At 45.0% G+C, this 13,642-nt stretch overlaps 2 protein-coding genes across 3 annotated transcripts in view; both read left to right on the forward strand.

Annotated features, from left to right (window-relative positions):
* BEAN1 (brain expressed associated with NEDD4 1) overlaps window positions 1-1,201 on the forward strand; it is a 47,662-nt gene extending 46,461 nt beyond the window's left edge. For both annotated transcript variants that reach the window (XM_081203439.1, XM_081203440.1), the window contains exon 6: window positions 702-1,201. In XM_081203439.1, the coding sequence (XP_081059565.1) occupies window positions 702-1,056 (355 nt within the window). In that variant the 3' untranslated portion in view covers window positions 1,057-1,201. The remainder of the gene's footprint in view (window positions 1-701) is intronic.
* Window positions 1,202-7,472: 6,271 nt separating this feature from the next.
* LOC308592370 (uncharacterized protein) lies at window positions 7,473-12,735 on the forward strand. Its single transcript, XM_081203752.1, has 2 exons — window positions 7,473-7,962; window positions 10,639-12,735. Exons 1-2 carry the CDS (start codon window positions 7,630-7,632, stop codon window positions 12,061-12,063), a joined length of 1,758 nt encoding a protein of 585 aa, XP_081059878.1. The 5' UTR covers window positions 7,473-7,629; the 3' UTR covers window positions 12,064-12,735.
* Window positions 12,736-13,642: the final 907 nt, after the last annotated feature.

Below are 13,642 nucleotides of genomic sequence, written 5' to 3' on the forward strand. Positions count from 1 at the left end.
TCCCCAGCTGATATACCTCCCTCTTTTGTGCAGATGGTGTCATTTTAGTTTTTAAAAAGCAACAGGACACAGAGCCTGAACATCAGAAATCAATAGAATGAAATGTACAGGTAATATTTGTATAGCCAGTGTGGCTAACCTAACACTGAAGTAATCTGCTTCTTGTGACTTGGTATTGGAGGGTGGGGATTCAGTACAGATCACATTTGAAGGCAAACCTACCAAAGTTGCATTTTCCAAAACAATATAGAATCATAACACAGCCATCCTTCAGGATTTGCCAAATTTTGCAATGTGTACAAAAATGCATATACATGCATGTACATAAAAACACATATATTTGTGAACACAACATACAAAAAATGCATTATATTAGAGAACATTGCTTTGCAAAAAAAATGTAGATTAGGTAAAACTGCATACAAAAATGTGATTATTGGGATATTTTTTTTCCAAAATGCTGCTGCATTTTCATGAGAATTTTTTTAAAATTACAAATTGCTGTAGAAATATGGAGAAATGAATTTAAGCTTGGAAAAAAATGAAAATGGACAGTTCTATCCCTAAGAGCAAGTGCTATGAATAGATAGGCCATCTGCTAAAACTTTTCTCCCTGTTTGTCATTTCTTCTTCTCTTGTAAGCACAATTCTCCTCTGATATTTATGCAGCAAAGCTAACCTGAGGCTCTGTTTTCTTTCAGCTATGATGAATGTGTGGGGCCTGGAGCTGTGCAAATCTGTATTCCTACAGATGACCCTCCACCTTACTCCCTGATAGACCCTTGTCGATGGAATGACTCCGCTATAAACATTCCCTGGGAAGAAGAGGTGACTCCAGGGGCTGCAGGAGAAAGGGATGCTGGGTATTCGGTCGGACTGCAGGGCCTGCCGCAACCCATCCCTTCCATTTCCTTATCCTCGTCATTCCCAATGGAAGCTGCCCCTCCCTACGAAACTGTTGTGTGTGAACAGAACATCCCTATTCCACTGGTCCCACTGGATTTACTGAAAACCTCTACGGAACACTATCAGACTTTTTTCAACAGAATAATGTAAAAGGGCAATGATTCCTGACCTGTGCTTCTGAAGGAATCCTTCAAGACTAAGAAAGGGTGATAACCTGGAATGATAATCACCCACCTACCCATAATACTTAACAAAACTTTATCTATTTTCTACTTGTGGATTTTGTTTTTACAGGGGGGGGGGGGAATGAAAGTTTACCTGCACATTCTTCTTTGTGTTTTAGATTGTTCTTCTCCCCCTGAAATGTAAAACAATAAATGCATCTACTAGGGCAGTGGTTCCCAAACTTTCCTCCACACCCAACGGACCACTTGACAATCTTAATGATTGTTCTGCGTATTGTAGCAACTGAAATGCTCTGTACTAGATGCTGTACAGCTTTTAAATGTATTTTTATTGCTTCTTTTCTTTATTGTAAGATATTGCAAAATAAAAGAAGCAATAACAATACCATCAAAAATCAATCTGGATATTTAATGCAATGGATGTGCCATCTCCCGTCTTCAACCACAAATCTACAGACGCACCTGAGTGAAGCTTGGTCCATGGACCACAGTTTGGGAACTCCTGTGCTAGGGTATCTCCTGTAGGTCTTTTTGTAGCATTTGAAAGCACATCTGACTAAAATACTTCTAATGTAGATGTATGTCATACAGTCAAACCTAGTTGTCAGGTTTGTTACAGTGCTCTGCATGTCTTAGAACAAAAGGAATATATGATAAAGGGGTTGCATCTATCTTTTTAAGAATTGTTAGTAGATGTAAGCCAGTGACTTAGTAATAGGAGAGGATTCAGTGTTTCATTTAGCTGTAGAGTTCAGCTCAAGAGAGATAAAAAGATATCCTTAGTTTGTATCAGAATATCCCCATTTTATTAATAGGGAAATGTTTGTGTATTTAAGAGAATGAGACGGGAGGCTTCCCAGTTAAATTCCTAACTGAGCTAACCCAGTTCCAAACCCAAATATTATATCTACTTTCTGTCATAAACCTTTTCCCCTACCCACCTCAGTGATCAAGCTGTCTGGGGAGATTTATTGTGATATGAGACACGATTATTATGTTGCATACCAAAGAACTGGAAAGCAAAAGAAAATATGCATTTCCCTATTTTTACTGGGAGAGGTCTTACTAAAAAGAGGCATGTGATGCAATCATTTGAGTGCTGAGTTTGGAATATAGAAGAGCTGTGTTCAAATCCCTTCTTATTTCCACACCTTGCTAGGTGGCCTTCGGCAAATTGCTATCTTTGTAGCCTCTTCTCCCTCACAGGATCACTGGGACTAAAAAGCAGCTCTGATCTCCTTATTTTCTGCATAAGACCAAGGTACATCTAACCCAACATTTTGTTTCTGACAGGGACAAATCAGCTGTCTCTGACACGTTCACAAGCAGCCAGGCATATAGGTGATGGATCGCCTTGCCTTATTGTGTCCCTGGTGTCTACTATGCAAAGGTATACTGCCTCTGCTTGTGAAGATCATGTTTAGCAATTGCACATAACAACTACTCAGAGCCAAAGTAGAGTTGATGTTAAATGTGTATTTGCATGTAATGTGCAGAGTTCTTTTTTAAAAATGCAAACAGTGTCAACTTGGGGCCTGATAGTAGCAGCTGATAATTATCAGGGTCACAGCAGGGGTGGAAGGGTGATTTAACATCTTCCTCCTCTGCTGCAGACTTGGGGAAAATCCCAAAGCCAATATTTGCGCTGGGGGGGGGGAGGGAATACCAATAGAGCAGGCATAGGCAAACTTGGCCCTCCAGATGTTTTGAGACTACAGTTCCCATCATTCCTGACCACTGGTCCTGTTAGCTACAGATGATGGGAGTTGTAGTCCCAAAACATCTGGAGGGCCGAGTTTGCCTATGCCTGCAATAGAGTATTGTGTCCCCCTGAGCAAGTCAGGTCAGGAGTTGCAGAACCACGGACAGCATCAAGTGAGCAGACAGCCTTTTTACAGCCTCTGCTCCCAGACTACCTCCCCCAGGCTCCACCCTCTTGTAGATAACTTCTTAAAGGGCCTACCCTCTGGCCTGAAGACAGGCACTCATCCTCCATTCCATCGCCTCCCTTCCAGTGTATGCTCTACACTGCTGGACCAGTGACCATCAGGAGGCACTGGATTCTTTAGGCTCAGGAAAAGATGCTAGTGGAAGTCCTGGCTCTGACTACAGGCCCTAGTAGTAGAGAATGGCTCCTGTCTGGCAAGCTCGGGGCGGGGGGGAGATCTCCTGATCTCCAAGAACAGACTCAAAACTGAATCTAGTCTTCCTCTGTAGCTGGAGACTCGTAAGCCCTCCAGCTTTGAGCCTTGATCACTGCTGGACTCTGAGGTCATGACAAATAGCAGCTCCAGAGAAGAAGAAAAATTCAGGAAGGAAAAGAGTAAATTCCCCACTTGAGACCTGCTACCACCCCAGTACTTATCAGTTCCTGCCCCAAAGCTTTAGTTGAACCTTTTTTAAAAAATCCTGTATATTAAATGCCAATTTTAACATCATATCTAGCTTGGCCCTCAAATTTCTCCAGTTGTCTTTATAAAGCAATGAAATGCACAAATCTGACTGGAAGGAGCCAGTGTGATGCGCTGGACTAGAAACTTGAGAAGATGCAGGTTCAAATCCCTACTCAGTAGTGAGTAGGTGACTGTGAGCCAGTTGCTCACATCTCACCTACCTCACAGGGATGTTGTGAGGGTGGGAAAGGTGCAAAAGAGACTGTGCCCAAGTTCCTTGCAAGGGCATCCGGATAAAAATGTTGTTTGTTGTTGATGGATGGTGATTAACAGTAACATGCAATCTAAACCCCACAAAGACATCCAAATTATCTCATAACCTTGCTCCAACAGGTATCCAACAGGCAAGTGTTTTTCAGATGGGGTTCCAAAGAATTTTGTGTGTTCAGAAGATCATCATGGGCTCCTCAATGGATCATGGATTCACTTTCACCAGAAAAAGGTTCTACTTGGTTGCAGCACCAGAACTTTGGAAAGCTCTTTTACAAGCTGTTTGTTTATCCCTCTCAGTGATATAATTTTGTAACCAAGTAAAGACAGTTTTATGCTTCCATGACTTCGGGACTTAACCCCCTCTGGTGCTTTATTTTTGCTGCCTTATTTCTCATATATGATTCTGTGAGTATGGTCACAGCCACACCATCCATTTAAAGCCCTCTTATACCACTTTAACGTTTCCACCAAAGAATCCTGGAAACTGTAGTTTGTTGAGAGAGTCCCTAACAACTCTTAGCACCCTTAAACTACAGTTCCTAGGATTTGGGGGTGGAAGGGAACCATGTATATGAGTTTTGAATGGGTGGTGTGAGTGTGTGTGTGTGTGTGTGTGTGTGTGTGTGTGTGTGTAGCAATTTTGATACTGCACTGTTTTACTTATTGGAATCATGTTATTTGTTCACCCCTTTGGGAGCGCAAATTGAAAAGTGGTCTACAGGTTTTAGGGGGAACCTCAGTCAAAATCCCTTCTGAGTGACCCATCCTCCTCGTTGCTAGTCACCCCTGCCCTCTCCCTCTGGGCCCAATCTGTACAATTGCCTGGAAGGAAAGGGTCGGACTAGTGGAAGCTTTGCTGCTCCATCTTCTCCCTTTTGTCATTGTGTGCAAGCTGGGGGTAGGACAGGTGTCCATTCATCACACATTCCCTTCCTTTGTTTCCTTTCATTAGGGAGTAATAATAATAATAGTCACTTCTGGTGATGGAGCTATATCAGTCCACCAGGGCAAAAACAGAAGAAAGAGGCTTGTGGCACCTTAGGGACATTGGAAGCTGCAAAGCAATGATGGCCTTATATAGATCTATGGCCAAGATCTCCAACAAATTGACAGCAAGACACACTCCTTCACTCTTCCCAACAATTCTGCTGCAATGCAACAATAGCCAGGCTAGCTGAGCTACCATTGGACCAGCCCTGCCCTCCCCCACCCACCCCCCATTGCCTGGTTTGACTGCCAGACAGTGTCCCCTCCATCTATTGCTCTGGCTGCTCACACATGCCTGGGTGAGGGCCATAGGGAAGGAACAGAGCTCAGCGGTACAGCATCTGTTCTGCATGCAGAAGGACCCAGGTACAAGCCCCAGCATCTCCAGGTAGGACTAGGAGAGACCCCTGCCTGAAAGGCCACTGCCAGTGGGTGGGCCAATGGTCTGACTCAGTATAAGACAGCTTTCTACGTTCTTATCTTTCCCAGAACAAGGCTTAAACAAGTGGAAGAAGGGGGGCAATTGCAGCCAGTCCTACCTTCCTTACATGGTGTGGGGAACCTCCAATGGTTTCAAACACCAGTGTGTTTGGATCTTGCCTGTTTTCATTCATAGTTTCCACTCTGAAGTGTTTTCAGTCTAAAATACTCTTCTCTTTGAATCTTAGGTAATTATCAGATCTGGAATGTGAAAGCCCATTTTTATATTTCTATTGAAGGGCAAATACATCATCACGACTCCTTAAGGAAATTACGATTATTAATTTATAAATGATGCTCGAAAGATCCCTCCTGGTACTTTGGGGAATAAGGCATTTCTGCTCTATAACATTATGATGTTGCTGATTGCAACTCAAAAGTAATCACAGGTCAATTCATGGAAGACTCTTGAAGCAGCTGTCTAATTAGATCATGAAAGCAAACACTTGACATGGAGTAGGATTTGGCAGGTGGTTGAGATCCGGAATTTGTGGTATGCCTTACCCAGAGTTTGCCCGACTTACTACAGATAAAATCACTGTACCTTAGAGGGGCAACTGCAGACTTTTCTCACCATCATATTGCAGCAACAGGGAAAACCGAGCTAGGCAGGTAATAGTGAAATTCTCAATAGAGACATCATTGCAAAGCCAGTTTTGAATCCTAACACTAAGGGTTGTATACAGCTAAGTCATACTCAAGAGTAGACCCACTGAATTTTTAATGGGGCGTAATATAGTCATTTCCATCACTTTCAGTGGGTCTCCTCGGAGTAGAGCTAACATGGGCAACAACCCTCAGCCCATGAGGGCCACCTCAATCTCTGAGCGGTGAGCAACTCCAGCAGTTCCAAACACCTGCCCAGGGTTCAGTTTCCTAAGAATTAAGGTCAGTGGAGACTCTGGTGTCTTTGGGATATATGGCTTTATTTACACTGAGCACAGGATGGAGGGGCTCACAGCAGCTCCATAGATAATGCTCCCCCTTTAGGTTTCCAGGGGAGCCCCAAAGTCCAACACAGTGCAAGCAAATCTCTTTGTGTGCAGCTTCTAGCATTCAGCTTTTTAGCTCATGCGCACAATAACAACAACTCTGGCTAAAGAGGATCACTTGGCCTCGAGCCAGGTGAGGGGAATGTGGGGAAATGCCCCACCCTTCCTGAAGAGCACCACCCCTTAGCTCATTCTCTGAGATACCAATGAGCACTTAACTGGCCTGCTAAAGCCATTCCCTTGACAAAGGGAGTAGTTTGGCAGGCTTCCTCGCATACATTCGGCCTTTACAGATACCAGATGGAAGGCTTGGAAGGAGGCCCAAGGTTTCACAGAGATTTACTCTCCCAACGCATTACAATATTTTGCTACCTGAAGCAGAGTAACAAAGGGTCCTCCATTTAACGCCCTCCCTGGTGAGGTCCATCTGCCTGCTTCATTATTAACATTCAGTAGAAATTTTTAAACATCCCTGTTTATCCAGGCATTTGATGGATGAAAGACACTGTTCCTCATAACGCTGAAATCATTAGCTGTGACAGTATGTGGTTGTTCTGAAAGGTCCTTAGATGTTTTAAATTGTTTTTGAAAGTTTTGAAAGTTTGTTTCATTTTTAATGCTAGTGTTTTATTACTGGGCTCCTTTGGGAACAAGGACGGGGACACAAATTTATGAATTAACATAAAATAAATGTTGAATTTTGCCTAGGAACCATTGGATTGAAGAATGGGTAATAAGTACAACAAATAGGGTTGTAACCAACTAAATTCTACACAGAGCAGGCACATGATTTCCTCCAAAGAATCCTGGGAGGTGTGTTTTTTGGGGGTACTCTAATGGGAATTGTAGCTCTGTAGGGGGTAAACTACAGTTCCCAGGATTCTTGGGGGGTCGGTGGGACGACATGTGGTTTAATAAAAGTCTTTTGAACATATGCTGTATACACAGCCTGAAATCAATGGGCGCAAGGTGGCATCTCAATAGGTTTTACTCCGAGTAAAAAAAAAAGTTGAATGCCACTTTCCAGCGTCCACTCTTCAGACGCCCAAGAGCGTCAGACACCATCCCAAGCGGCTCTTTTCACTTTCGTTTTGACGCGCCTCGAATTCCCCACCACTTCCTGATTCGGGTCGGCAACAAAAGTCGTTTTGATCCACCTTTGACTGACAGCCGGCGTAGCCATTTAAATCCCGGGCAGATCAATGAGCAGGCCAATGAAGAGGCTGAAGCAGGGCGAGCTCCGATGTAGCCACAACTTCCTCAGTCCGGATGAGTCCTTAAAAGTGCTCGGGCACGTTTTGTATGTGTGTGTTTGTGCCTTAATTTTTTATATAAAAAAACCTCAGCACCTCTCGCCCTTATTTCAAGGGAGAAGGCGTCGTCTCCGCCTCCCGCGCAGGCTGGCTGGGCGCGATGAAGAGACCCGCGGCCGGGGCGGGCGCCGCGCAAGAGCTGCTCCGGGACTACCTCGCCTTCTACCGCGCCAACGGGGCGGAAGGGAAACTTCTGGTCTGCAACGAGGCGGCCGTGAAGAGCCGCGCGCGGTGCCTGCTGGCCTCGGAGCCCGGCTTGGCGGGGGCTCCGGGGGGCTTCGACGTCGCCGGCCTCGCCCAGAGCTGCCTGGCGGCCAAGGGGGAGACGGGGGGCGTCGTCTTTCGGAAGCTGCTCAAAGCCTTCGAGTTCCTGGAGCTGATTTGCGTCAACCTCTTCCTCTCCCCGTGGAGGAAAGAGATCAAGTCGCTCAAGGTAAGCGCGGGTCCTCCTTGGAGTAAGCAACAGGGGCAAGCTAAGGCGGTGCCCTCGAGGGGTGCCCATCGACCCCAGCCAGACACGGGGTGGGGGGAGTTTGCTTTATTTTTGCATTGTTACCCCCACTCTTTCCTCCCAAGGTGGTGTACCGCCTATTGCATCCTCGCAGCAACCCTGTGGGGTAGCCCAATGATCACTCCAGTAAGCTTTGCAGGAGAGGGGGATTTGAACATGAAAGCATACATCTGAAGGCAGCCCTGTTTAGGGAAGTTTTTAATGACTGATGTTTTAATGTATTCTTAATCTTTTGTTGGAAGCCGCCCACAGTGGCTGGGGAAATCCAGCCAGATGAGCGGGGTTTAAAGAATAAATTATTATTATTATTATTATTATTATTATTATTATTATTATTATTATTATCATTATTATCATTATTATCATTATTATCATTATTATATTATTCAATGCACATTTAAAGCACATGGTTTCCCCCCAAAGAATCCTGGGGTCTGTAGTTTCCCCCTCACAGAGGTGTCCTTACTAGCATCCTTGACAAACAACAGTTCCCAGGATTTTTTTTGGGAAGTCCTGTGCTTTAAAAGTGTGTTGGGTATGCTTTAAATGTGGAGTGTGGATCTGCCCTGAGCCTCCCCATTCCTTGTCCAATTCTCTTCACCCACTGGATTACATCATCACAGCAACCCTGTGAGGCAGGTTAGACTGATTGGCCCAAGGATCACCCAGTATGCTTTGCAGCTGAGTGGGGATTTGAACTCTGGCCTCCCTGTCCCTAGTCCAACACACTAACTATTGCACCATATTTTCATGCAGAAACATCTGAAGGATGCCACATATGGCTACCTGTGTCAAGCAAAACAAATATTGTTAGACTCCATCTTATTTGTATGGCCACAGGTTGCTGCACCACTGTTTCCCCCCACTTTACATTTTCACCTTCATGAGGAAAGGTAAAGAAATCATCATGGGCAGAAAGAGGAGCTTAGAGGGAGGGATTGCAGAATTGAAGGAGGGGGAAAAGCAGTTGGGGTGCCTTTCATTCCACACAAAATTGGCACACAGTGAAAAGTGTGCTATTAGGATTGTTTCCATGGGCACCTTTTCCTCACTGTCATTGACCACTCTAATAGGGTTCAGGTAAGCTGCTCCATTTCACAGATGGGTTTCTCTGCCTTTCTTGGGAAATCCTGTTATTTCCTAAGCTGTGCTGTACCTGCATAACCTGCATAACATATTTGGCAACTTAAAAAAGGTAAAGGGACCCCTGAACATTAGGTCCAGTCGTGGCCGACTCTGGGGTGGCGGCGCTCATCTCGCTTTATTGGCCGAGGGAGCCAGTGTACAGCTTCCGGGTCATGTGGCCAGCATGACTAAGCCACTTCTGGCGAACCAGAGCAGTACACAGAAACGCCGTTTACCTTCCCTGCTTGAGCGGTACCTATTTATCTACTTGCACTTTGGTGTGCTTTCAAACTGCTAGGTTGGCAGGAGCAGGGACCGAACAACGGGAGCTCGCCCCATCGCGGGGAATCGAACCGCCAACCTTCTGATCGGCAAGCCCTAGGCTCTGTGGTTTAACCCACAGCGCCACCCGCATCCCTATTTGGCAACCTAGGTTCTGCTTATTGTGCAAGCAGAATGTTGCTATGTTGCAAATCCCTATCCATAAACTGTTTTAGACTCTGGAAAATTATCATTAGACAGGACTTATCCCTGAGGAAGCCATACTTGTTCTTTTTCAGCAGCACTTGTTCTTCTGCATACTTGATAATTATCTATTTCCACCAGTTTTCCCAGAACAGGGGTGTTAAGATAACAGGTGTGCTAATTTCCTGGATATTTCCCTCTTCTCAGTGCTGTTTTTCTAGAAAAATAGGTGCTACTATTCACCATGAATTTGTTACAGTAAGTGCCACACAGTAAGTGCCACAAAAAAAGAGGTGCCAGTAACCCCATGGGAAGCACTGCCTCTTCTTATTTTAAGTCCTCTGGTGTTGAAGATGTTTTTGGGGACAAGGTCATCTTTGTTAAAAGATGGGCAATTTCACATTTGAGTCCTTTTAAGAACTTTTTAGTGGATTCAATCTGAACCAGGTGCTTTGTTTGTTTGTTTTTAATTTGTCCATAAGGCCTAGAACAGGGGCCACCTACCTTTTCGGAACAATGGGCACATTTTGAATTGGAGTGCTGGGGGAAGCAGAGACAGGGAATCTGTGTCTATCCAGATGTTGCTGGATGACAGCTCCCACCATCTGTGGACCATTGGCCATGCTGGCTGGAACTGACAATACCCAGTCCTAACAGCATCATTGGGGGGGGGGTGTCAAAGGTTCCCCAACCATGCCATAAAGAAAAACAGGAGTAAGGAAAGGCTGAAGTTCCAGTAGTCATTGGAAGCTGACAGAGTGGATCCTGTAGTTTGTGTGGTGTGAATAAGTACTTTACTTTTGTGTGTCCTGAATTTTTCAGTATTCAGATGCTAAGAATTGTACTTGGGACCTTCTACATGCAAAGCTTGGGTGCTAACACTGAGCTATGGTTCTTCCAACATTGTAGAGCATTGTATGCGCTACAACAACCCATAGCAGTACCAAGTGTTGGTTTTCCCCATACATCTTGTTTCCTAACATCACTCTTCTCCGCCCCCCTCCCCAGACTTTTACAGGAAACTTTGTCTACTATGTGCAATCTGTTCTCCCAGAAGGCGTAGTAGAAAAGCTACTGAAGGAAATTGGCTACGTTGCAACTACCACCACAGAGTTTTCACTGGCCAAGAAGCTCAGTGAGGAGGAAACAGAACAAGCTGCCTTTGAAATATTCCTTGCACGAATCCAGTGTGAAGACCTCCTTGAAATTGCAGAGGATGTAAGAGACAGTGATCTGGTGGATATCCTACAGAAGAGAAGAGCCCAAAACCATTGCTCTCCTGAAGATAACCTAGACAGAAAGCACTGGCCCTGCCAGAGAAAGGAATACATGATTATTGGAGGAAGAAGTGAGATGCTTGATCTTCAGCAGACCCACAGCAAGCAGGCCTCTGAAGAAACTGGAAATGGTGGGCAAAGAAATGAACTTTCTCTCGAATTGACTACGGAAGAGACTCCGCTGGCTGCTTCCAAATTCACAAGTGAGCAAAATGCAAGCCAAGCCCAGGGAAGTGCTTTGGCAAACTCCTGCATCAAAAGCTCCGATAGTGAGGATTTCTTGATTAAATACAGCGACATTGTCATTGCGCAAAAGCCGCTCCACTTTGCAGAGCCCCATCCAAAAGCCTCAGAGGACAAGACTCAGAACACAGGACTCCCTGGGTCAAGGCGGGGCCCACCAGCAAATAAACCATGGCCACTCACTTTCCTTTCTCCTGGTGCCAGTGGCCCCCAAGCCTTAGCCATACTTAATGATGTTGCTTTGGAAGGCGAAGTCCCTTATAGCTACAGGAGCCAAGAATCCTCTCGGGAAACTATTGAATCTCAGATCTGTGATGCCATGAGCTGCCTTGCAATTCATGGATCAGATTCAACAGACCAGCCAAAAGAACTGAAAGGGAACACTCCGCAACACAACAATAAATTCACGGCATGCAACAATGCAAGTAAAGAGGGAACCTGTGACTCATCCTTGGCTAATCTTAAGGAAGATGGTGTGTATCCTGTAGAGGAAACAGCAGGGCCAGAATCCCTAAGTAGCAAGAGAGGCATCCAGGAACTGCAACATTCTAGGATGAAACTTTCAGACCAACCTGGTGGGGATAGAGAGGGCTTCAACGTTGACCTCTACTCATCAGAGCTCTTCTGTGATATCGCTGTGTGCAATTGTCCCACAGGTGGTTCAGGTTATGAGAGACTTCTGGTAGGCATTCCGGGAGCAGGGGAAGCTGCAGAGTACCTTAGGCACATGGGTGAACCACCCGACTCAACTTGTTTCACCCACCCTGACGTTGGATATCATGGTGGTGCTCCAGCAAACATTCAGTGCAGAGGGGAAGGATGTCACTCATCTTTTGCAGACTCCGATCGTTGTGTTGTACCAGTGAGTGAAACTAGCCCAGAAGGTTATGTCATTATAAACAAAGATGATTAAGAAATTAGTCCAACAAATCCTTCTGCATCCAAACCGCAGGTGGTTTCTTGAGAATGGAGGGTGCAGGTGGTGGACTGCCTTGTGCCAAGCAGCTTCCTTCTATGTCATTCCACAACCGTCATTTGCCTTTAGTGGAGTTTAGAGGAAAGCAGAGGAGGGCAGAAGGAATCTATTGAGGTACAATAATAAAACAGCCAAATCCTGTGCCTATTAAGTACTCAATTAAGATCTACTTCTGTGTACACTTACGTAGGACTGTACTGTCCTATAGCAGGAAAAAAGAACACTCACCTAAACCTTACTGAGATATATATCCCATTTCAATGCCATGATGCTCCCTTTCTCCTAGTTAGTCCCAATAACATTACTCAAGACCATTCTGTGCTTGTGTGCCCAACAAAGACCCCTACAAAAATCAATAGGTACCTGCTAAGTCATAAACTCCCAGCCCTCTCCTCCTCACTAACTGCATGAACAGCTGGATTTAAATTTCAAGCAGAACACAGACTGTGTAAGTGAAATGAGTAGACTTACTAAAAAGAGGTGGCTTGTCAGTGTTTGCAAACTGGTGGGCCTCTGTAGAAGAATAAAATATTTCTCTGCCAAACTATTTCTGAATCAATAGGGGTGGGAAGTTGTTGGGGTTTTTTTGGAATAAAAGTGTGAAAATGATTTTCTCTCCCTGTAATCTTTACAAAAGTAAATGCAACACACACAACCCTAAAATGTTAACACAGAAGGCAATGGGAACCTATAGGTTTGTGGAGCCAGGCTATCAGAAGCAGTCCCAGCAATCCTATCTGTATTTTCCAAGTGGCAAAATGGATGCATCCCAGAAAGTTGCAGAGAACAGAAAAATGGGCGAAAGCTCATACAGGTTTTAGGAACCAGAGGCTGCATTAACCCCTGGCATGTCTGTGCAGCTGATGGGGTCCCAGCCCTTGGCTGGGTTTATTGTAGACTCCTGCCCTTTAAATTTTTTGGCACACTGCTCCAAGCAGCTGGATTTAGTTGCTGTACTCATTTCCCACAATGACCCTGATATAGTGCTACACTGAAACGTTGTGGGAAATTAAAGTGGCAGCTTGCAACCAACACCATTGCCAGGTCAACTCTTGACAGCCAGTCATGGCTACATAAGCAGTTGCACTCCCATCTAGGAACACAGGAAGCTGCCTTAGACAGTGTCTGACTATTGGGTCTATCTAGCTCAGTATTGCCTACACAGATAGGCAACAGCTCTCCTGGGCTTTGTGAAGGGCTCACAGCCTTGCCTGGAAATGCTGGCAATTGAACCTGGGATCTTTGGAATACAAAGCCCATGTTCTACCACTGAGCTATAGCTCTTCTCACGAGGGGTCAGTCTCCATAATAAAGATGCTACTGTTTAATAGGAAGGGCATTATGGAATGTATGTGACTGGCATAGCACTGCATTCTAATATGTATGGAAGACCACTGTAAAACACACACAAGCAAGCAAATTCCATACGAAGTCCCAACATTGGAATTAAAGAGAATGCAGATAAGGGGCTAGATTGGGGATTTCGTCACTGACAATTCACATTGCTAAGTCACCA

The sequence above is a fragment of the Podarcis bocagei genome (genome assembly GCF_964188305.1).
Source record: "Podarcis bocagei genome assembly, chromosome: 7".
NCBI lineage: Eukaryota > Metazoa > Chordata > Lepidosauria > Squamata > Lacertidae > Podarcis > Podarcis bocagei.